The sequence below is a fragment of the Patiria miniata genome, unplaced genomic scaffold (assembly GCF_015706575.1).
Source record: "Patiria miniata isolate m_02_andy unplaced genomic scaffold, ASM1570657v1 HiC_scaffold_10, whole genome shotgun sequence".
NCBI classification, from domain to species: domain Eukaryota; kingdom Metazoa; phylum Echinodermata; class Asteroidea; order Valvatida; family Asterinidae; genus Patiria; species Patiria miniata.
The window spans coordinates 6,726,636-6,752,016 of NW_024037048.1; the positions used below are offsets into that span (position 1 = coordinate 6,726,636).

The 25,381-nt window shown below is 40.7% G+C and overlaps 1 protein-coding gene across 4 annotated transcripts in view; it reads left to right on the top strand.

The window, feature by feature from the left end:
• The window catches only part of LOC119736557 (mitogen-activated protein kinase kinase kinase kinase 5-like), a 56,229-nt gene that overhangs the window by 15,395 nt on the left and 15,453 nt on the right, over positions 1 to 25,381 (top strand). For 2 of the 4 annotated variants that reach the window (XM_038210581.1, XM_038210574.1), the window contains exons 4-14: positions 2,899 to 3,002; positions 6,491 to 6,533; positions 7,832 to 7,956; positions 9,784 to 9,863; positions 11,609 to 11,753; positions 12,768 to 12,905; positions 13,501 to 13,573; positions 14,987 to 15,239; positions 17,991 to 18,029; positions 21,563 to 21,619; positions 23,725 to 23,772. In XM_038210581.1, coding sequence (XP_038066509.1) covers positions 2,899 to 3,002; positions 6,491 to 6,533; positions 7,832 to 7,956; positions 9,784 to 9,863; positions 11,609 to 11,753; positions 12,768 to 12,905; positions 13,501 to 13,573; positions 14,987 to 15,239; positions 17,991 to 18,029; positions 21,563 to 21,619; positions 23,725 to 23,772 — 1,105 coding nt within the window. The remainder of the gene's footprint in view (positions 1 to 2,898; positions 3,003 to 6,490; positions 6,534 to 7,831; positions 7,957 to 9,783; positions 9,864 to 11,608; positions 11,754 to 12,767; positions 12,906 to 13,500; positions 13,574 to 14,986; positions 15,240 to 17,990; positions 18,030 to 21,562; positions 21,620 to 23,724; positions 23,773 to 25,381) is intronic. The other 2 variants (XM_038210597.1, XM_038210589.1) reach the window with 2 other exon arrangements.

A 25,381-nucleotide genomic window follows, 5' to 3' on the forward strand; every position in this document is an offset into this window, starting at 1 on the left:
CTCGCCTGCTCCTCAACATCGACAAGGTCAATACGGTCAGCGAGCGTTTTCATCTGCAGCCCCAACCCTCTGGAACAAACTACCCAATCACATCAAGGAAGCCCCAACCCTGGACATTTTCAAAGCTAATCTTAAAACCCATCTGTTCACTGCAAATGAAATATAATGTTAGTGTTTTCCTCTGTTAATTGTTCAGCGCATTGGGACCCCGTGTAAAATGCGCTTTATAAGAATGGTTTATTATTATTATTATTATACCGGTATTGTGCATAATAGACATGTGGTACATGTACATGTATGTTGTTGTACATTTTTTATGTACACAAGCTTATGGATGGCTTTTCAGAAATTACTGTTTTAAGTTTATAAATTACTGCACAACCTTGGTAAATTGATACATTATTATACATGTATGATACCAGTACACATGCACCGTATTGTGTTACATGTACATTTACATATGTACATGGGACATGATTTAGTGTGTAAGTACCGTATGTACATGTACAATGTACATGTATGTACCGGTACATTGTGTGATAAAAATCCTAACATGCACAAAAAAGGTAAATCAATACATGTGCATTTTGATGATAGTGTGCAATGCTGATGCCATGGTTGCAGTACATGTATTTTTTAGTAAAACTTTTTGTGCACTGACTGTGCATGTTTACCTAAAAAACCTACAAAAAAGTCACATACAAATGTATGCAGAGTATTTACATGTATCCGTAGGACATGTATGTACGTGTTCATGTACTGACATACAAATCAGAAACTTGCAGTAGATTGTACCGGTACATGTACAATGTACATGTACCGGTACTCTTACAAACTGTCATGTTCAAATAAGGGGCCAGAAAATTACAGTGATTGTCAGGTCTGGATATTTTACATTGTAAGTGGTACATGTACATGTGTACACATGTACAAACGTACATGGCGTCATGTTCACCAACAGATGTTGTACATGTATACAGCACATGTTTCCATGTGAAGAAACACAGGAGGTACATAGATTTGCATCATTCATGTGGCGTACAGGAAACCCACAGCATCCCATTCTTGTCTATAGATGGCAAGTGAGTCATGCCATCGCTTTGTATCTTTGCAGGCTGTAGGCCTATATGATTCTGCATGGCCATTATTGCAATGTCAATGAACCAAGTGACAGGCCAGATTGTACGAGAACCAATCAGCCGTGAAACAAAATAATTTTCCTCAACCAGGAAGATACATGTACGCACGCGTACAGGAATACAAAAAAAAATGCTAATGTGTGATACAAAACGATGCAAAGTGTATTCATGAACGTGCTAGATTAATCTAGGCACGTACACGTACAACACGTACACCCATGCCATTTACATATTTTTAGCAGGTGTACAGACTTGCAAGTTACCGGTACAGTATACATTTGTACAAATGTGTATTTTTGTGCTGGTTAAATTGTAAGTTACACTTGTATACAACATTGTTCAAGCGCCGTATTTACAATGTATTTTGGGTGAAGCGAAAAAATTGCTGTTAACAAAATTGTCTTCCTAAATCGATATTGTTTTTTATGTTATTTAATGCTAAGTTTTTGTACGTGTAAATACCGGTACAAGTACAAACATGAACATGTTTACAGTATGGACATGAACATGTTTACATGGACATGAACATGTTATGGACATGTACACATGTCATGGACAGGTATGCATGTGGACATAAATGGACATGTCCATGTCCACGTGGAATTCATACATGTACTTCTACATTATTAAACCCATTGCTGCCCCAACTTGCCCCTTCCTGTAACTCCCTGTACTGTGCCCCAAATCGCACTCCATAATTGTCTTGAATCACCAGGAAACATACAATGCACATTTTGTATACGTTAAAGGGAATATACATCATTTGCTTTTGCTGTAATTTTCAGAAATGGATGGAATTGGGGGGGTTGGAAATATAAAGCAAATATAGTTGCACTGACTTTTTGGAGGTTTTGGGTTCGAAAATGCTATAAAAACCAAGAAAAACGATCATTTTCCTGTAGTCTGGTTCCCTAACTCCATATAAGAAGAAACAGAGCAGTTTACATACATTGGGGAATTGTAAGGTCAGGGAACCAGTCTAGCTGGCTCGTACCCGTTCATAGGTTTGTAATCGATTGCAAACAAGTGCAATGGTCAATTGGGGCCAGTATTTGAAAAAAAAGCCAGTTGTTTCCAACGCTGATCGGCCGATCAGCGTTGGAAATTGATACAAAAATACCACTTTTCTTGAAAATGACAGTATACCAGGTGCCATAATTTTACAGGATGCTTCAGGCTGTCATTTACCAACATCCTATTAAGGTATTTCGCAAAAACTTGGTAGTTTTTTTTTTTGATGTTTGCAAATGTTGTATATTCCCTTTAAGGTGCTAATGTCTTAATGGGTTAAATTAAGGAAAGAACAAACTGCTGTAAAGGGTGTTAAGTCTCGTCAGTCAACGTTCACTTTTACTGTGATGTCTCGATAGCAACCCCCCCTTCCCCTGTGTTTGAATTACCCCCAATTGTTATCTGCGTGATCGATTCAACGGAAGTTAAGATCAACATTGTTAATTTTATAATTTAGTCATAAAATAGCAATATGCTTTCTTTTTCGAAATACCCATTTGTTACCCTCATAATTAGATGGGCCCAGTCCGGCCCATGTATAAATGCAAAAAAATACAGGTAGGACGTTACACACGTCGTAAATCTTTGCAAAATCTGTATTCTTGCAAAATCTCTCAGGATTTGGGTCAACGTACACCCTGCTGTTCATATCATTCAAGCATTTGATGATTTTTATGGTGATTTCTTTTTATAATGATTTTTATTGCTTGTTAACATGCATATTTTGTGTTACTTCTTTTTCTATCAGTGACCGGGCATCTTGCTGAGGACCAGATTGCCTATGTATGCCAGGAGACTCTGAACGGTCTGCATTATCTGCACACCCTCAATATGATGCATAGAGACATCAAGGTACGGTATTTTTCGTGTTAATTTATACTGTAAAACATGAAAAGTTGAAGCTGAAATGGAAGCAACGTGGAGCCCTTTTTAAAATGGGGCCAGTCACTTTATTTCCCCCACCCCCTTTTTTAAAAACTTTTTTAAGTTTTGTGCATATCTTGGAATTTTGTAATCCCCAAGTGCACATCTGATACATGGGTTATTTTAAAATGCCCTTTTTTGGGGGGGGGGGGGGGGGGGGGAGGGGAATGAAAATGTAAAATTCTTCATCTTCGAACCCAGAACCTGTAGCATTTAAAACCACACATTTAATGCAGCACGCTATAGCTAAACCACACTGACCGTCGTGGAATGGAATATAAGCTTCAAGAACCTACGGTACATTGTATTCCAAATCAGGTGACATATTCGTTCACGTGATAAGTTTCACGCATGCTTATTAGCGTCAATGACTTTTACTGAGATGCGATAAAAATAGTTGCTGCCTTTAATGCACAATCGTAGGACACAGCCCATGACCCACGGAAATGGTGTGTCATTGTCCAATAGTGGGTACTCATTTTGTAAAATTTATACAACCGGTGTGTCAGAGTAGTGACGTCTCACGAAATGTAAACATGTACATTTGACGCGATTTAGCAACATTTTTGACCCACTTAAGCACATTGTAATTCATGTACTGAGGAAAAGTGATGCATCCTACAAATTGTTAGACACACACCAAATCATGACTTACGCACCCCTACTGTCACAGCCACGAAGAACATGACCACTCTTGATTCACCATGGGGGAGGGGTGGATCTTGATGCACCATGGGGGTGGGGTGGGTCGGGTCATGGGGTCTGTCTTACAATTGGCAGGTGCCCAGGGCACTATTGGTTTCACCAATGTGTCAAGTAGTGCAGTGTACATGTCACAGTGTAAATCAAAAGCTAATGGGTTCAAATTAATCAAATTTCGCTGTGCAGTGCACTTGTACTACATGTCAAAAAAGTCCTACTTTTGATCCTAAATAACTCTGTTGTTTACCAATGGCATTTAACCAAAATTTCAGATTATGTTAACAAGGCGTGACAAACTTTATTGAGCAGTTCATCAGCTTTGTGCAAGAGGGTGAGATTTAAATACCATAAGAAGAAAGTAAACAATTTTAGAATGTCGATACAGCTCTGGAGACAGTGGCGGAAGACCCGTGCTGCAGCCGAAAGCTCCTGAAGGAATGCAGGATCACCCCTGATGTCATTGCACACCTTCTCGATCGTGTGTTGCGCCAAACGATGGAGGAGGTGTGCAGTGACATCAGGGGGTGATCCTGCATTCCTTCAGAAGCTTTCGGCTTCAGCACGCGCCTTCCACCACCATCTCCAGCGCTGTATCGATTGGAGGACACCAAGGCGGAAGTGGCAGATTCTGAAAGTGAGTTTTCATTTCGCATGGCTTTTTAAATCTCACCCTCTTGCACAAAACTGATGAAACTTGCTCCATAAAATTCATCATGTCTTGTTTACATGATCTGAAATTTTGGTTTAATTCCATTGGAAAACAACAGAGTTATTAAGGATCAAAAGTAGGACATGTTTTTTTGTTGACATGTAGTTACTGGCTTCTTTACAGGCTTGAAACTGAAAGAAGTCAGACATGTGTACAACAGTAAACACACTCTATAGCAAAGCCTTCACTCATTCAAGGTTGTTGCACTTGTTGTGGGGCTTATAATCCTTCTTTCCCCCTGGGGGAGGACTTGTCAGACAGGCAGTTGTATTTCCCTCATCATCTGATTTGGATGTGTCTGGCGGTGGCTGCCTAGTCAAGCTGAATGGGGTTAGTGGGCTTTATCCTGGGGGCAGTCTGGTCTGTGTGGGTCTGGAGCCCTTTGCGTGGCCACTCTCAGAGTCTCAGAAAATTGCAGTTCATTTGCCAATTGCTGACTGTCTGCCAAGTGGTTTCGTTTTCATGTCATCAACAGGAGAGAAAAATAGGACATTACACTGTACATGTACATGTTACCATAATATCCACATCACACACATACATGTACATGTACATGTATGATGTACATGTACATGTACATACATTTTGTACATCATACATGTACCGGTACATGTGTGTGATGTGGATATGTTAGACCAGTGTATTTACATGTTCATGTATTTGAATATTTACTGTACATGTACATGTAAATGTACGTAAAAAGTACATGTATGTGTACATTAATTGTACTTGCGCTGCACATGTTTAGTACATGGACATTGTACATTCATGGTTAACATGTATACATTTTCAGATGTATACATGTACATTGTACATACACATGCACATGTACAGCACTTGAAATGAGAGACACATTACATGTAAATCAGGCATGCAACTTTTCCTCGGATTTTATGATTTCTTCGTTTTTTTTTACTTCTCATGAATGGCAAATTGAAAAATACTGAACAAAGTCTCGTGTGGTTTGGTATGCACTCGTTTTTTGCTAAATTCCCATTGCATGCCTGAATAGTACATGTATGTTTCACGTTGTCACAATGCCTGCATCTTACTGAGTGTCAGCATACATGTACATGTACACATGTACGGTAGTAAATGAAAAGTAATACATTTAGTGGGCAGGCATGTGTGAAATGCCACTCAAAATGCGTCGACACGGTGTAGTGATCCAATGCAAATTGATGACATCCAACAGAAAATGCACATGTACATGTACATTTGTACACATACATGTTCATTGTATACAAACATACAGTGTATTTGATTTTTAGGAATTCATGGCACATGTTCAAGTACATGTACGTGTATATACACGTAAATACCAACAAGTTGTTTTGAGCCATATTTCTGGAGCTTTGTGAATCAGAAGCAAAGAATAAAACAGTCATTAATTTAAAAATCACCCACAGTATGAGCAAAAATTGGTCTTGCTCCAACTATAACAGACGTGTCCATGGACATGGACATGTACAATATGCATGTGTGCGCGTACACATGTACATGTACATGTACATGCACACACAAGCGCGTCCACACGTGGACGTCCTATTGTCCCTCTTTTTTTGTACTCTCTTTAGGAAGACTCCCACAGGTTTTGTACACGACCCCAATCGCAGACTTATGCTGGGAATCGTAGACGATATTGTTCTCTTTTGTTCTCTGGAACTTTTCGTCCACGGTTTGAATAGATGAACACGCCCACTATATACATGAAGCTTACATTCAAACCTAATGTTGCCCATCCAAAAGCATCTTTGTTTGTATTGGCAATTTCGATCGCCCAAAGCCCCAGTTTGCAACGCCACTTTGTACTTTCGTGTAATCGTCCTTTGCTGAGGTCATGTTATTCTGCAAACCTTTCTGTTTGCACATGTTCAAGTGAGGCAGGGCAATTTGTTCTTAAATGTTTGCATAATTCAGACGCGCAAATGCGCAGTGTTTCGATTCACAACAGTTTTTACATGTCTACCCTTCTTGTTTCCTCAATACTTGTTTAATTGTACAGGGAGCCAACATCCTCTTGACTGATCATGGTGACTGCAAGCTTGGTAAGTTAATCATAGACTGACATCTCCGTCAATTATTTGTACCCCCGTTAGTCACATAAACAATAATGAACGGGAGTTTTAAAAATACATGTAATGATCACATTACCGATGTTTTTCCAGTGGGTATACATTTTTCCAGTTTTGTTTTTGTTTTTATCTGTTTGAAAATCAGTTTGAACTTTAACTGTTAAATCAGCATACAGGCCGTAAGTGGAGTAATTTTTTCATCAGATTAATTTCAAATATAGTTTCAAATGGCCGAATTTCCCTTTTTTTTTAATGGGGGGCCTCACATGACTGCAAACAGTTTATATTTTGTACATGTGTGTACAAATAATTTACAATACTACAAAAATCCAAAGCAGACTTGACCCCAGGATAATCATGATGTGTGGACAATATTTTCACAGCATTTCTAGCTCAGAGTCAGAAATTTAATAGCCACTTGACTTGCTGTTTCAATGATATAATAACCAATATGACAGTCTTCCCGCAACACAAGGTCACAACAATCAGGGATATACACATAGTAATACACATACTGCCTTTTCACACTGTGATACCCGGTAGGTGTGAGGTGTCGCGATACTGGGGCACTGAATACATTTGTACATGTACATAATACAATACAAAATATTGGTACGTAGTGATTGCAGCTGTTTGACATGACAAGTACATGTACATGTACCATACATTATGTACCCATTGATGTAATAACCAAATGTTTGCAGCTGGAAAAATGCTTCAGATGATTATTGTGTTTTCAAATTTCCTTTTTGGAGATACGGTACCAGTATGGTTAATAGTTTGTTCAAAATGACAAGATTTACATGTAGTGTTCACAGATTTGTACTCGTAGTGCCTGAAATAGTCTGTCAATCAGTGAAATTGTAACCATACACGTACCAGTACCCCGCTAGCCCAGTCACAGATTTGCATACTGTAATATCATATCACGGCATCAATGTAACAGACATTTTCATTGTTGAGATTATTGCAGTGAGTTCAAGACAAACAGCGGACCTGTCAAATACTGCTACATGTACATGTACATGTACCGGTGCACGTACATGTATGTCGACTCATTACATTTAGCTTTGCCTGTATTTGTTTTCATTCGATATGTACATGTAATCTTCACTCAGATGTCATGTAGTCTTCACTCAGATGTCAAATCTTAAGCATCAAGGAAAATGAGGAATGTTTTAATCACTATAAATTTAAAACCAATTTGGAAAAAAAAAAGTTGTCAGTGCGTTTATTAACTGCATACATTTCTTGGATTTTTGTTGTTGCAGCTGATTTCGGTGTATCGGCCCAGATCACTCAGACCACCATGAAGAGGAAATCTTTCATCGGTACCCCGTACTGGATGGCTCCCGAGGTGGCCGCTGTGGAACGGACAGGGGGCTACAATTCACAAGTAAAAAGTTGTCTTTTTTTCTGATCAAGCATAGAAAAACAATGATAGTTATTGCTACTTTTCCAGCAAACCTGAACCACTGACAAAATGTTGTTCGCTGTGTATGGACAGATGCATTGTACACTAAGTGCTCCTTTAGTCTGGTTCCCCGACCTGACAATTTCCCCAAGCGTCCACACGTCTAAATTGTAGGTCAGGCAGCCTCCGTGGCTAAAAATAAACATGACGACATTGACGGCCCTTTTTTAAAGCTCGGCTTCGTTTCCGAATTCGCTTTATCACTTAAAGCTTTTAATGTTCCGATCAAATTTTAAAATAAATCACTTGCTTCATATATCATACAGTTATGAAAATACAGTTTGATATTTCTGTACTTAAGATAACATTGACTAGTGTTGATCTGGAATCTTCAAAATTAGGCACCCAAATAGCACTGTTAGCAGGCGGAGCCGAATGAAGACCGAGTTTTGGAAAGCTCGGTAACAGTCGTCAAATTCAAAATAGTACATGACGAAGCAAAAAGTTCACCCATACGATCCGAGTATACTTGATGCACAAAATCGTCGTTGAATTTCAAGTTTTCTAAATGAAAAGCAATGAATATTAATTATCAACTCATTTTAAAAAGTTTTTGATAAGCAATAAGCAGTTAACTAAAACTATATTATACCCTGAAATACTTGGGCGCTATCCAATTGTCGACGAAATGAATTCGGCAAACTTCGGACATTTTCGGAAAAAGGAGGAATTCCTCCCGTTTTAGTCTAGTCACGTGACGTAAATTGTAATACAATGTATTACCGGAGGCTACCTGACCTAAGCTTCATCAGGAACAGTCAGAATCTTTTGGTCTGGGAACCAGACTAGTGCTCCTTGAACAATGACATTGACAGTTGGTAGAGAGTGTGAGTGGTAACCAGGAGGTTGCAGGTTCAAACCCCACTCTAGTAAATTTCTTAGTAATCCTTAGTTATCTAGTAATCCTCTTGAGTGTATGAAAACTAATTGACATCCCCTTTTTAGTGAATTTTACTAAAAAGTTGCAGTTCTTTAAACATTTAAAATTGTCCATGCTTTTCCAGACAGCTGAGGGCGCTGTTGCCGTGATGTCATTTCAGGAAGACACTGTTCATATGAGGTGTTTTCTTTTCAAATTGTAAACCCGAAAATTTGCTCATTGAAAACATGTGTGAAGTTTACTAATTGGCGTACTACCATGAACTGACAACAGCAAATCACTAAAGAACAGAAAGTTTACGACAGCGAAATATCTAAAATTCTGGTAACTTTTTTTGTGCACAAACCAATTGCAGCATTCAGGTTTCTGCCTGATATGACATCACACTTTTGCTCAAGAATATGGAAATTTGCATTACCATAAAAACCAAAGTGGCAGCAAAATACCCTTGAAAAGAGCAAACTTGAAAATTGAAAATGAGGTTAAATGGGACACAAAGGTGCACTTTCAAGAATTGCATTAAAAAAATACATCATGGGCCCTTTAACCCTAACTCCCTGGCATGATTTACTAGGAACCATACCCATCCTGGCAAATTCCAACACCATATGGGAAACTGCACACACATACCGGTATTTCCGACTTTGTTTCTGGAGTTGTGCCAACCCAATGTAAAAGACATGATCAGTTAAGGGGTACTGTACCCATCCTGACAGATTCCAACAAAACATGCCGTTGGGGTTGGATGGGTTGAGTTCTTTTAGGGTTAATTTTCATATTGTGGTTATTTGGCTCTGTCACAGACACTACACTTCCTTTCACGCTGGAATTACCGGAATCTTTTAAACGTCCCTTCTGTTCTTTTTCAGTGTGACGTTTGGGCGGTAGGAGTCACAGCGATTGAGCTGGCTGAGTTACAGCCACCCATGTTTGATCTTCATCCCATGAGGTGAGCATACAACAATCTTGCTGTAGTCTCATGTTCACGTTGGTGAACATGTTCGAGTTGTGCGTTGGTTCTCTCCTGTGCCACGAGGGTTTTCTCCGGGCCCTCCGGTTTTCCTCCCTCCGGAAAAATCAAACACTTTCGATCTCAGGCTGTGCTCCGTGGTCATATATGGGTCGATGTGGCCGGCAGCCATAGGCGCCTTTACGTGCCAGCGGCCCGACCACGTTGTAGCCGCGTCCTTCGCAATAATGCACACCAGCTGCGAGTAAGGATGATTAGCCTCCCAAATTATTATTATTATTATTATTCACAGTCTTTCATCAGAACAAGGTTTCTGTAGAGGAAGATCTGTATAACCAGTGGTCCCTCAGTGTTGGCCGTCTACAAGTCAAAATCAGCAAAATTAATTAGGACCAGTAATTTTGAGTTTCACTTCGAAATATAGATTTCATTTTCAGTTTGCTGTTTTTTTCTAGAAATGTAAAAGTTATTCGCTTTTGGAATAAGACAAAAAAGTCCATCCACACTAAGTTATGGAATACATGTAGTTACTTTACAAGAGTTGAATTGTTTGCAATAATTCATGCATACAGTGGAACGCCGTTACCGTATAACGAACACCGCGGGTTCCACAGAAATTGTTGGTAATAGCGATTTTAAGCTGCTGGTGCTCCGGTACTCACTTTTCAATAAATAGCGCCCTTCAGAACTTCACCCTGCACACCCTGGTAGCTACTGAAAGATGTCTTTGAACACTTGCCGACTATTGAATCATGTATTTACACAGTTTCTGAGCTTACTACCTACAGCAATGGGTGGCTTTCCCCTTCCATTCCGTTAAGGAGAATACACGAGAAAGTGTGGATTCGTAATTTAAGAATTCACGAGGCGCGAAGAGCCAAGTGAATTTGTAAATTAAGAATCCACACTTGCGAGTGTATTCTTCGACTTAAACCATTGCGTCAACCGAAGTATTGAAAAGAATGTTGCAACCTGACGCCACTATTTCCTTCATAAATCATCTCAATGAAGGTCATTCGTTGCAAAAATGATGATAAGACATGAATCTGGGACTGAGAAATGTTTCCAATTTTGTTAGGAAATACTTGAAATGACTCTCCATAGACTTTGTACACAAGCGCGGAAGTGGCGTCAGGTTGCAACATTTTTTCCTGGCGTGTTTAGCATGTGTATGCCACACGTACACCGATACAACCAAGTCATTTTGTGTGTGTAGGCTCTTTACTTCAAAGTTCAGACGACGATTTCTTTCTGACTAAGAGTAGATTTTGCAGTGACGGCGGAGAATCTGACAGTGAAGATGCATTGGTAATTTTCGGAAAGCAAATTTTCACGCAGACGGTCCTATTCATGCTCATTATGGGGAAGAATTGTCCGACGTGTTCAAAGTGTGGATTCGTAATTCCGAATCCACACTTTACTAAAGATTCGTCGTTCCGAATCCACACTTTGTGACCAGTGTAAGAGATTCGTAGATCCAAATCCACACTTTTAACAATAGTGTGACGTCATAGCAATGGTTGAAATGGGGAAATAACAGCCACTTGTCTCTCTTCTGTTGACATTTTTCAACAACAATGTCCGCTACGTTTTGTACAAAAAAATCAGGAGCCAAGGACGATGTTCGGTATAGCCAAATGTTCGGTATAGCGGTGTACGATATAGCGACGTTCATGTACTACCTTTAACTGTTGAAGCATCACATTTTTTTTCCCCTATCCCAGGGCACTGTATCTCATGTCAAAGAAGAACTTTGTGCCACCCAAGCTGAAGGAGCAGACCAAGTGGTCGGCCAACTTCCATGGGTTCTTGAAGAGCGCCCTCACCAAGAACCCCAAGAAGCGACCGCTGGCCGAGAAACTTCTACGGGTAGGTGGAGCGCATGTTAAACAAAAGGCACACGGATATGGTCATTGTGCATACATGTATGTACATGGATGAAGTGAAGATGTAGCTTATGGAAAAGTTTGAAATTCTTCAGTTGGTGGGCAAGGCCACTTTGGCCTTAGAGCATGTAGAGAAGTCAAAATTTTCCAGGGCTTCACGCCCAGTGATGAGGGCACCAAGGCCAAGGACAAGGTGCAAACAACACGAATGCCAGTTCATAAAAACAACAATTAATAAATCAAACTTAAGGTCTTGCATCATGTCATCTTCGTTTGCAAAATTAATCATGGGTACTATTTTAACTGCATGGCCATGAAACCAACTCAACAAAATGTAAACAAAAATCATTGGGAATTTTTCAGTCTGAAAAAATAATCACAGTAAAATCACTGCAGCTACTGAAAAAAATTTCACATTTTTAATACCAATCAACAAAACATGGCCCTGACGGTACTGGAAAATCGAGCCGAAATTTTTTGGTATTGACCGAGACAGATACCACAGAACATGCACGTTATGCATAATGCAATGTGCCTGTGCCGCATGGTCGATCGAGCACGCTCTAGATGTTCGAAATGGTGGATCTTGCACCGTTCAAGTGATGAAGCCAAAAATTATAATAGTTTTGCTTCTGGTTAGCCTTCCTACCCTATTCTGACAGCCTTAACCTAATTTAATTTTGGGAAAAATGAGGGAAAAATCCCTGAAAATCATCAATTTCTACCTATTACCCTTGACTACAAGCAGACACCTCCATATGATCGTACACAAAAAACTTAAACCCCCCCCCCCAAAAAAATGTCCCTTCCTACCTACCCTATTTTCAAATGCCATGTAATCGGGAGCAGACCTATTATTTTTTTTGGCCTAATGTCACGTGGAGGTATGGCCTCAATAGTAGTTATAGCTTATAGAGGCCTGTTTTTGGACAAAGCCTTTCTCCCCAAATGAGTATCAGACTCGCCCTTCGACACGTTTATTTCTGTCTCTTTTCAGCACCCATTTATCACTGATACGCCTGGGCTGAGCCAGATGCTGATGAAACAGTTGCTGGACAAAGCAAACAACATCAACAAGACTCCAACCTACGTACCAATGGACGATGATGAAGATGATATACTGGACAATATCCAGGTAGTTACTGCAGTCTCAGGTTGTTTGAACTTGCTTATTTACAAAAATTATTTACAAACGAAATCTGATCCCGCCGATTTTAATTCCCTCATTCCAGCCCATCCTACCTGGTTTCACACAGTAAACAATGAATAAAATGGTTAAAAAATAAAATTAAGTCGTTAAATACATGTTAGCTGTATATAAGCTGTATAAGCTGTAAACGGCCAAAACGTTCTATCACGGGGTGAAATATAGATGTGTTACTGTTCGTTTTTCTGGCTTGTTTATCTTCAAATTTCAATGTTTTTCTTTTTCATTTTTTTCAACTTTGTTTACCATAGCAAACATGTATTTAATGTCAAACAATCTGTTTTCTGACTTATTTTACCAATGTGTGAGTGCAGTGAAGTACCATGTGCCCACTGAATAGGAAACTTGCATTGGCATTTTACGAAATTGTGATGTATGGATTTTATACTAACATTGGTTGAGTGTACAGATTTCTTCAAGATGTCACTTAGGTCACTTTCAATTCACATAAAAGGCTATCCTGTAGCAGAATGTAAATGTATACAAAAACTGTATGGAATAATTGTAATTTTCCTGTTTGTAGATTGGGGCCAGAAAAAGGGTTCCGTCAAAAAGAACAGACAAAGGCGGAGACAGGCCACAGTCCGCTATAAATCGTAAGTGGTATCATTTTCCCCCCGTATGTTCCAGTTGTTGGAGTAAAGGTCATGCAGTAATGTTGTGCAATCCGGTCGGGTTGACCAGCCCAAACCAAGCCGAAACAATATAGATATAACCGAACCGAAACCAATCTGAATTCCCTAAATGTGACCTGGTCATACCAGACAACAACTCAAGCAAAAACCAACCTGAAACCGAACTGACCTGAAACCGAACGGACCCGAAAGAAACCGAATATCAGGCTTGGGCAATTGTGTCCTCTTTTTGCGCCTGAACTTACCCTAGTCGTGGGAAAATCGTCGTCTCTCAGTAACTAAATCGTACCATACTTCACAGTGGAGACTCAGAACATGACCTACTGGTGGGCCTACACGTTATAGACTCTGCGTGGATAGATCGCAAACAACATACACGGTGTGTTGACGTTGGTCGCACCGATAAATAAAACCTATTTTTACCCGGAAATACCTGGGCTCTATCCGAGTGTGTCGACGAAATGCATTCGGCAAACTTCGGACATTTTCGGAAACGGGAGGCATTCCTCCGGTTTTGGTCACGTGCTATTTTATATGTTGTAGTGGTTACCTGACCTCAAAATTCATCAGAAATAGTCAAAATCTTTTGGTCTGGGCACCGGAATAATGGGCTCTGTGCATGAACGGAGAGGGCGCTCTTTTACCACTTTTGAGAGCCCCATGGACGGGACACACTGCGTGGGCGTGTAGCAGGAAGTACGCAGGAAGTACGCACGAGTAATTTTATTCATAATGTGCTCAAAACCATAGCGTCTTCATGTGCGCATCGAGCGTCATCGGCAATGCATTGGAATGTCCCAGTGGTCTCCCCCAACTCTCCCTTTCTTACTGTTGAGGGGGGTACTTGTGTGCGGAGCCCATTGCAGCTGGCAGCTTGGGACTCTTTAACCCTAAAGGGGCCGGGTTATTTTTACCATCTCTCAGCTGGGGGGGGGGGGGGGGATTCCGCCAATTGATTATTGATATGTACAAATGGCAATTCTGCTCTGTGTACACGACGTATATGGGAAAATTAAGTTTTCACGGCTCGTAGCGCCAGAAAATTTTTTACTACGCGGCAACCCGGGGTCTGATTTTTATGTTTTTGGTATCAAAAGATGCGCAAAGCTCGAGGCTAAAAAGTCATAACAGTTCGGGTCGCGAAAAATTTTTTTTTAGAGGCTATCGCGAAAATGTTAAAGGGAGGGGGGCGGATTCCACCCCCCGCCCCCCACCCGGCCCCTTTAGGGTTAAGGCAGCTTCAGTCCACCCGTTAGTTCTTGTTACACTTGGCAAGCTTCCACTTGAAAGCGTCAAGTCAAAAATTCTCTTGAGGGTTTATGGAATCGGCAGCAATCACTTATAATTGGATGTCATTTCTTTCACTGTAACCAGCTGAGAGCGTGAAGAACGCGGTGAAGATCCCGTCCCCAGCCATGCCGCCCAAAGCCAAGCAAGAGGACGAAGACATGGACAGCATGGGCGACCCCGATTACCAGCCGTCTCACGACTGGGCACCAGCGCCGGCCAGCAACGGGCCCAACAGGGAGAAAGTAAGGCCACCAGTCCCTCAGCCAAGGGATCCACGGCGGTTACCAACCAATCCGCCGGCTACCAGTAACAACGAGAATGACGTCCACAACAAAAAGTAAGTTGGTCGGCGATGACCCACGGACAGCGTTTTTTAATTTTTTTTTATTATTTGCTTTGCCTGCTCGCATGCTCCCTAGCTGCACTGTAAAAGCCCCACCTACTGGCATTTCCTTGTTGATCAGTGTATTGGGGGGGGGGGGAGGGGGCTAACCATCCTTACTTGTAGCAGAAGCTTAATTGCAAAGGGCACAAGTACAATATAGTCAAGCCGCTGTAAAGGCTCCTTACATGTATATATGGTAGTGCTGTATACCAAAGGTCTCAAAGCGCTTCACAATTACACCTGTTATCAGGCCATGGGACCAGTTTTCCGCAGCAGCTCGAGATCATCGCATTCTGGTCTCTACCTTCACGGGTACCCATTTATACTCCTGGGTGGAGAGAGGTGATTGTAGTATAGTGTCTTGCTCAAGAACACAAGCACCATGTTCCCCGTCAGGGTTCAAACCCACGTACCACGGCACATAACCACTGGACCTTATTTTTTTTTTCCCTTAAAATTAATTTAGTTTCAATTTCTGCAGAATTGCCCTAATTGTAAAAAAAAAATTGCCAAAACAGGAGTAATGATGAAACAGTGTAAGGAGAGATATTCTTAACAACAATTATCAATGGTACAATTTTTTTTTACATGATCGACAAGAAACTGTCCAGTTGTCTTGCCTGTTCTTTGTCTGTTTGATCAGTTGCACGAGCATGGAACCCCTGCATGTTGCAATTAAGCAAGTTAATTTCCAGCAGCTTTTACAATTTTAAGGAGTAGGAAAAAGAATATGAAAAAAAGTCTTCTCAATTATACAGTGTTTGAAATCTGATGAAGGCCTGGGAATGAGTATGCCAATGCAATAGCAAGCATTCATCCTGCATGCTTCGTGGGGAGTGTGGCCTAGTGGTTAGGGTTCGTGACTCATGATCAGAGGGTCAGGGGCTCGAATCCAGCTGCTGACTGTATGTTGTGTCCTTGGGCAAGCCACTTCACCCACACTTGCCTCTCTCCACCCAGGAGTATAAAATGGGTACCGGCATTAGCTGGGGAGTAACCTGCGATGGACTGGCATCCCATCCAGGGGGAGATAGAAATATTCTCAGTCGTTTTATGCCAAGGAAACCGGAGATAAGCGCCAGCCTGATGGGCCCCATTGGCTCGCGACAGACGTTACTTTTTTTAACATCCTGCATGCTTTAACCCAACCCATAACATGCTGAATGCCAATCCAAACAGGGGCCATTTTGTCGTATGTTGCAGCATGTGATACTTTGCTACATGTGTCGGTACATGTCTATGCTACATGTTCATAGAATGCTTTTGATATGCGAGTATGTACATGTTGTTTTTGTTTTTACCGGTAGTTTCATTTGCAAAATTTTCTGGTCTTCTACTGTTACTGCTGAACATTAAAGGGAATGTACAACATTTGCTCATGCTGCAATTTTCAGAAATAAATGGATTTGGAGGATTGGAATGTTATAGCAAATATTGTTAAACTGACTTGTTTCACGTTTTGGGCTTGTGGATGCTGGAAAAACCAAAAAAACAACCAATTATGTTCTTGTAGTCTGGTTCCCTGACCCCACTTAAGATGAAACGGAGCAATTTGTAGACTTTTGGGGAATTGTAAGGTCAGAGAATCAGTCTGGCAGGCTTGTACCCCTTCGCAGGTGTGTAATCAATTGCAAAGAAAATGCGGAATAACTAAATATGAAAAGTAGGAGCAGTTTTTGAAAATAAGCCAGTTTTCTCCAATGCTGGTCAGCTGACCAGCGTTGGGAAAAATACAATTTTTCTTTAAAATGTCAGCACATTAGGAGCCACGATTTTACAGGATGCTTTAGATTGTCATTCCCTGTCAATCCAGTAAGGTATTTCGTGAAAATTTGATCATTTCATTTTTTGATGTTTGCAAATGTTGTATCTTCCCTTTAAGCAAAAGCATTTTGGGAGGTTCCCACAGTGCCTTTCTGTACCCAAGATCATTAAAAGCATCGGACACCTTGTATAAAGCAGAAACACAAATATTGCCTGCATGCTAATGTGCATTATTTGAATATGGAATGAAATTTTCTTCTGCAAACATGGCCGGTACATCTGAAGGGCCACTTTAATAAACAAGCTGAGCCCTTTTTCTCTCAGTTTTTTTTTTGTCGATTCGCTTGAGAGAAATGTTTCAAATTTCCCCTCAGGGCTATTTTATTTAACATGTTTGCCTTTGAAAACTGCAAATTTGTGTAATTGAACAAGACAAATATGATTTTATATGATAATATAAAAGAAAAATATGATTTTGGCAATGCAAAATTTATTTGCGCCCCATTGGTCACGCTGTTCTTTTGGTTTGATCTTTGAAGTCAGTATTCAGGATATTTGTATGTCTTTTTAATGCCTTGGTATTACATGTACATGTAAGTTAGCAAAGTGAATGAAAAAAAATATTGCCTCAATATCGAGCTACCATATTGCATCTAAAGTGCTTTTAAAGTAAAAACAAATGTGACGGCAAAATTTCATCCAAGCTGGAATCAGTCGTGCATACATGTTCTTTACACTGACCCACCAAAAATGTCATCATACAAAATAGAAGACGTGTCTGATAACAGTTCTTCAAGATGGCAAATGGTCAGAACATGTCTTAAGACAGGTCATGAATTCACTCCCTACATGCACATGTACATGTATCACTGCCTTAAGACACTTTACATGTAACCCATCTCTTCCGTCATCTGGCCATGTCTGTTTCTCTCTCCCAAGGAGTTTACTGAGATCGGTGGCGGAGGAACTGGAGAAACGGTATGCATACTGCCTGCACTCCATCATATTTGTTTCCCTTGCTAATGTGAAACAATCTCATCCGTTTTTTGTTGGTTTTTTTTAGAGGAAGGAGCGAGAATTGAAATCCAAAGGTTCTGTCAGTTTATTGAAGTGATTTTTCTGTTCACTGGGAGTTATGGATATTAGCAGTTATTTCAAACTTCTCCGAATGTGAATTGATCAGATTCATATTTGAAATAGGAATCATCTTCATGCCAGCTTTTTTCTTGAAGTTGAACATTTTTTTTAGGAAACAGAAAGTGAGACCTTTTTTTTTTACTGTTTGAAAGACATACCGGTTGTTCAGATACAATTGTCTGTCTGGGAAAACCTAGTTAGAATGAACTGAAGATCTGCTGTGGTTGCTCTGTTGAAACTCGGCTTAAGTCCTCCTGAACCCTTTGGCACAATTCTCCACTCCTTCCTCATTAGACTATATGTTGCATGCATTCCCTTCTAATTTCACATGCTGCTACCTGTATCCTGCAATGTCATTTTTATGCCATTTAAATTTGGGCTGTAGATAAATAATAGAGAGGTTTCGCATTGGAACCGTCATGTGTTGCATAGTTATTGGGACCGGTACCAATAAAAGCAGTAGTACAAAATGGCAGCCTATAGACAAATCTGGCGATAGCCATTTTCTGCGGTGGAACCAGGCTTGCACGAGTCGTGCTCAGGTAGAATACACGCACTCTTGGCTCCTTCAACCAATAGGAATACCAAAAATGCAGATGCGCCTAGTCTTTAAGACCGCGTGTAGCGTGAGCGTGACACCACCGCAGTGAAAGCTTCTAATTCTGGTCACCGGATTTCACTATACAGGGTGGATAAAAAACCGAAACCGAGATATTATTGCTAATTGGAATAGAAGTAGGGCACATGTGAATCAAAGGGAGATATCCTCTGTTAGGGTTGAATCTCCTCTTTAAAATGACACCCTGGTCATGTCATTATATTCACGATTGACTGAGCAGTGACCAATTTTATGAAAGGGTCTATTTAATAGAGAATTGTGCCACTTTTTAAATGTGGTTTTTGTTGTGTCAGTTGTCACAGAGTGAAAGGCTATGGTTGCCAATCAAGGCAGGTGGGGAAAAAAAGAGATTTCACCATGCAAAGTGGCGAAAGTCTCTTAATGGACCCTTTCATAAAATTGGTTACTGCTCAGTCAACCGTGAATGTAATGACATGACCAGGGTGTAATTTTAAAGGGGAGATTCAACCCTAACAGAGGACATCTCCCTTTGATTCACATGTGCCCTACTTCTGTTCCAATTAGCAATAATGTTTCAGTTTTTTTATCCACCCTGTAGTATCTGCAGCTAATCCTGCTTTGAAACGCAGACAAATAGCTCATCTGTTCAGCAATTCGTCCGCTTACAATCAAATCATACACGATTAAGCAACGTAACTTATCAGAAAAGAGGGTGGAATCGACAATTTACGTCTTGCATTTCACACTGACATGTAGCGTGCGATATATCCGTATGCCATTCACACACCTAGCGGATAGCGAGTTGCGTGTGACGTCACAAGTCCACAAACGCAGATGACGTACATACACGCAAACTGTATCAGTTTGCTTGCAAAACCTCGCTATTAAACTTGCCCTCACCAGAGATGTTGCAAGTATTTGTGTGCATGTCTTTAACCCACAACTACTAATGAACCACTAATCTAAACAAATATTTGTAGAGGTGCAGTTGTTTTTGTTTGGAGTTTGGTTGTAATTATGTTTGATCAAGGTTTTTTGTACTTATGCACCAAGTGTGTTTGCAACAGACAGACTGCATTTTGCTTCATTTACATTGTGGCCACATTTCGCTCCTGATGAGCCTGTATGAAGCATGGAGGCTGACTAACGTACAAGTTGCTTGCCGTGGAGTTTAATTTCATTTCTTTGAAAGTTCTGTTCTTGAAACGTGGAACTTGGGCAGTTTTGGGCGCTACAGGGAGTAATAGGCAGAGCATTTTTGGGCGCTACAGGGAGTAATAGACAGGGCGGTTTTGGGCACTGCAGGGAGTAAAAAACATGGCAGTTTTGGGGAGGGAGTAATAGACAGGGTGGTTTTGGGCGCTACAGGGAGTAATAGGCAGGACAGTTTTGGGCACTGCAGGAAGTAATAGCCAGGGCAGTTTTTGGCATAACGAGGAGTAAAACACAGGGTGGTTTGGGCACTGCAGGGAGTAAAAAAACGACAGTTTTGGGCGCTACAGGGAGTAATAGGGTTGTTTTGGGCGCTACAGGGAGTAATAGGCAGGACAGTTTTTGGCAGTACAAGGAGTAATTAGGCAGGGCGGTTTTCGGCGGTACAGGGAGTAATTAGGCAGGGTGGTTTTGGGCACTACAGGGAGTAGCAGGCAGGATGGTTTTGGGCCGCTACAGTGAGTAATAGGCAGGGAGGTTTTGGGCAGTACAAGGAGTAATAGGCAGAGCGGTTTTGGGCGCTACAGGGAGTAACAGGCAGGGTGGTTTGGGGCATTACAGGGAGTAGCAGGCAGGGTGGTTTAGGGCACTACAGGGAGTAATAGGCAGGTTGGTTTTGGGTGGTACAGGGAGTAATAGGCAGGGCTGTTTTGGGCCGCTACAGGGAGTGCTAGGCAGGGTGGTTTTGGGCACCACAGGGAGTACTGTAATAGGCAGGGCTGTTTTGGGGCGCTACAGGGAGTACTAGGCAGGGCAGTTTTGGACACTACAGGGAGTAATAGGAAGGGTGGTTTTGGGCGCCACAGGGAGTAATAGGTGCGTTGGTTTTAGGCGCTACAGGGGAGTAATACGTTGTAAGTAGGGCGGTTTTGGGCGAGTAAAAGACAGGGAGTAAAAGACAGGGTGGTTTTGGGGCGGTACAGGGACTAATGGGGTATGCGTTGTGGAAATATAACAGTTGTGTGCGATAGAGTGTCCAACCCAATGGCGTCAGCCTTTACATTTTCATGTACATATACATGTATGTCCAACAATAGTCTCCACCACAATGATGAAGAAGCAACGAAAAACACTAGAAAACGGTCGGGCCATATTCTTTTAAATTAGTCTTAAGTTAAACATCCTTTCAGTTGGAGCTGCACCCTATACCTGTACCCCACACATGTACCCCACACTGCACTCTCCTTCCCATCAACCCCTGCACTTCCTCTTTTCCCCTATACCCTTTTAAACATTTTGCACATGTCGTAGTTGCATGCATGTATGAATGAAGTTGAACACACATTGTTTGTGCTAAATTCTTCCCATGTTTTAGAAATGAAGACTGGTAAAGCGCTTTTTGTACAAAAATACAGTACCCAAAGCTGATTCAAACTCCTTTCTTTTTTTTTTACTTTAATTTGCTGGAATTGATTAAAGTTGATTATAAATTTGGTTATATAAACTCTGTATGGTTTGTTTAAAGATTTCTCATCTTGTTGAATCCTGTGTTTTTTAATTTTTTATTTTTAAAACTTTTTCTGATTATTATTTGCGTAATCACTAATAATGACGCTTTGCATGTTTGCTGCCTGATACACAGGGGTCATGAAACTAACAACTTTTCTGAGCTTGAGAACCAGTACGAACATGGCAAAAAGTGAGTACCTTTTTTTTCTTTTTCTATTGTTACGTTGTTTTCGTTTTTGGGGGTTAATTCTGTTTTTTTGGTACAACTCTACCTTATCTGAGATTTTCTCTGATACACTGTTGACTAATACCATGGACTATTTGCATGGTATATTTGGTTGTTTTTTGGTGATGATTTTTTTTACTTATTTCTTATCCATGATCAAACTAATTGTATTAGATGCGCAAAGATGCACTTTTTTTTTAGTGTCAGCGTCACCTTTTGCTTATACCATTACGAAAGTCTCATTTTCATTGTAAGAAAGACTTTTGTTTGCTTTCTCGTTGCATTTCATTTTTACCTTATGATTTTCCTCAAAACAAAAATCAAAGAAAAAGCTAAAGTAAGGAATGAATGTTTTACATTGATAAGCAAATTTGCATAAAATATTAACAAAATAGGACAGAGATCCAGAGAATGGATTATATTTATAAAAACAATGAAAAGACATAATGAACTTTAATACATATTCATAAAGACCTAAGACAGTTTACCCATTCCTATTGGTCGAGAGCCCAAACGTGGCCGGTCTTAAACGGTTGATAAAACACCAGCTGGCTGGTCTTTAAACACTTTTCCAACGTCACATGAAATTTGGACTCCTACGAAATCTGGTCCCTTTTACCCTTTTGGTGCTTGAACGCTCACAATCCTCGCTTAGGCATGCGCAATGCTACCAATGAGTCCGTATTTCATAGTCCTAAATTCACACTACACTGGCACAGCTGCGTTCTGCGCCACATTGCGCAGTAATATACTTGTCGAACAAAATTGTTGGAAGTATATAATTTTTGACTTGTTTTGACTGTTGGACCGAAAAGGTATTTATGAATGGGAATAAATATGTGCTTTATAATGACCCTCGCCCAGCATCCAGACTCCAAACCGGTCTTAAACATAGAGTTTAAAACTGGCCAAGCACTTATTTATTTCCTTATGCAACTTTAATAACCAGCAGTAGCAGACAGAGTGTCAAATTTCTGCTTTATCACTCTACAAAACTTTGGCTCGGTACATCCACATTTGGTTGGCTGAAAACAAAAATGTCTGACTATTGTTCCACCCTCTGTAGATCCTACACAAACAAAATCGAATTGAAGTCTCACACAAACTTTCCAGCAAGATACATGTCCAAGAATATCTGATAACATTGTTGAAAACAAAAACCCTGTGCTTGGCTGAGACGATGGTCTTGATTTCACAAGTTTTTTTTTTAATATTGCATTGTGTATGTGATAGCTTCCCTGTTAAGGTTTGATCACTCTTCCGTTCTGAAACTCAAGCGGCCTGTTCAAATTGCATGGACAAGATTTTTAGCCTCCCGAACATGCACCAATCCCCCACCCGTTATGAAAAAAATACACACAAAGTAGTTTCCCTGGGTCTACACAAGTATTAGGAAAACACTTAGCCAAACTAGTAGAATTCTCCTCTTGTGATCTTCACACAGTATAGAAGCCAGTGGGTTATTCACATAGCGAGCAAGGACATGATGTCGATATACATACATGTACATGTAGGAATAGAATCATATGTCCTCCTGGTCCCATTTATTGTGTAATGCACATTAAAGAACCCAGCAACACTAGCTAAGAGAAGGGGTTTGCCCCGGGTGTTTCTGGCAGTGGCTGCTTAATGCGCCGCAGCACCTTGTCAACCTGTACAAGTTGCTACAAAATGGGTCTCATATTTCTCATAAACTTCATTTACCCGTCTTTAAAAATAGACATAATTACCAGCGCTTTGAGTGCCTAATTGTTGGTACCGGTAGATACGTGCGCTATATAAGACTCCGGTATTAGTATTATTTTTACACGTCGTAACTTGGGTTGACCCAGGAAAGCTACTCAGACGCTTACCCTGTTCCTGATTAAATTGAGCTTGCTTACCAGTCAAAAGACTTTTTGTGTTTGAGCCTCCACCCCTTTACTCCAATACCAAGGTTCTGCAATGGTGCCTGGTTTGTTCTGTTCATTTTATTTGCATCGGTTCACACAATTTTTTCTTTCTTTCTGTGGCTGTTTTGTGCTTATGTTTTTTGCCTTGCCTGTTTCACCTTGCTCTTCCCGTACCAGATCGGAGAGACTGGCGGCAGGGAATGGAAACAACGATGGGCCCCCCAGGTAAAAGAACAGCATTAGACACAATAATTCAGCAAAAGGGGTATTCAAGTCCCAGATTAAGGCTGTGTGCGGAATGTACCGAATTTTCAAATGAGTGATCATCAACCGAAAATTAAAATAGCCTTTTTTTTATTCATACATTCGACAAAAATCTGAGCATTCTCGAGGAGATGATAGAAAATGTCCTCGATGTTATTTTAAATCGGCGTTTCCCAATGCAGTGCGCCACCAAGAGTTTGCCGCGGAAAATTCATTTTCCCCAGTGCATTGTGGGAGTTGGTCGACAAATTTGCAGCGCGGGACTTTTGAAATTGTTGGTTTTGTCCAGTCAGTAGTTTCGTAAGCGTATAATTCGAGTTGGCGTTTGCCCTTTTCTTATCTTTTTATGAATATGATGTTTTTGTAAGACAACAGAACGCTACCGGTATGCCCCAGTCTATATAAATTAGCTTGTTGTCTTCTGACACTCATTCAAATGGCTGTGTTTTGTCAATCATAAAGTTGACAAATGGACTCTCCATGGCAACTTCTTGGTGGCGCACTGCATTGTGAATTGCCAAAATTGTATAAGTTGTGCGGTTTTATTGTTTGTCAAATGCCACACGTTTATTGAAAGCCACTTTCGCGCATGATGTGATGAGAGCTTCCATTGAGAAATACTTGCTCCTATTTCCTATAAAATCAGTCAAATATCAGCTATTCCCCTTCTTGTTCCTTGTATTCTTTTAAAAAGCTCTTTATCCATTCTTGACAAGCGCAGGCACATGCAAATCCCAATTAGTAGCCAGTGTAGGCTGGCACATGTCGGGCATCAGATTGCTCAGACTTTTGCCTGAAATCAGACTTTCTCAATCTGAGAGAAAGACATACCAATTACCAGTATAGAAAGATATGCATCTTTCAGACCTTTCATCCAATTTTCAGATATTTTTTTCAAACTTAATCAGCGCATTTCCAATATTGGAATAAGAATACTTTTGGCCTGGATTGTTTATATCATTCCGTGTTCCACTCCTGTTCCTATTCTCATTTTTCCCGTTCTTTTTTCTATTGTTTTGTCGTCAATGCTTTTCCCGCACAAAACACCATTTCCCAATCCATTCCTGTGCCATTCCCAATGCCCCTTCCCATTCCTGTCCGTCCTCTTTTCCCGGTCTTCCCTTTTTTTCCCCTCACTCCAGTAGACCAGTCTTCCTATTCCGATCCATTCTCAAAATTCCCAATACTAAGACAGAGAATAGAAAGAAAAACAAAACAATGTGACACATGGAAAATGAATGCAGTAAAACTTTATTTTTGAAATTTGTGAGGCATTTTGGCAAAATGAGACACAACTGGGGTTAGTACCGGTAGGAGAGAGAATAGGGAGGTTTCGCAAGCGAACGGATACGCTTACACTTACGCTTAGCTATCCGTATCCGTTTTTTTTCTTACGTGTAACGAGCGAGATATGCGTGTCGTCTGCACGTTTAGCGGATAGTGAGTGGCGTATGACGTCATACGTGCAGACGACACGCATATCTCGCTCGCTACACGTAAGTAAAAAACGGATACGGATAGCTAAACGTAAGTGTAAGCGTATCCGTTCGCTTGCGAAACCTCCCTAATA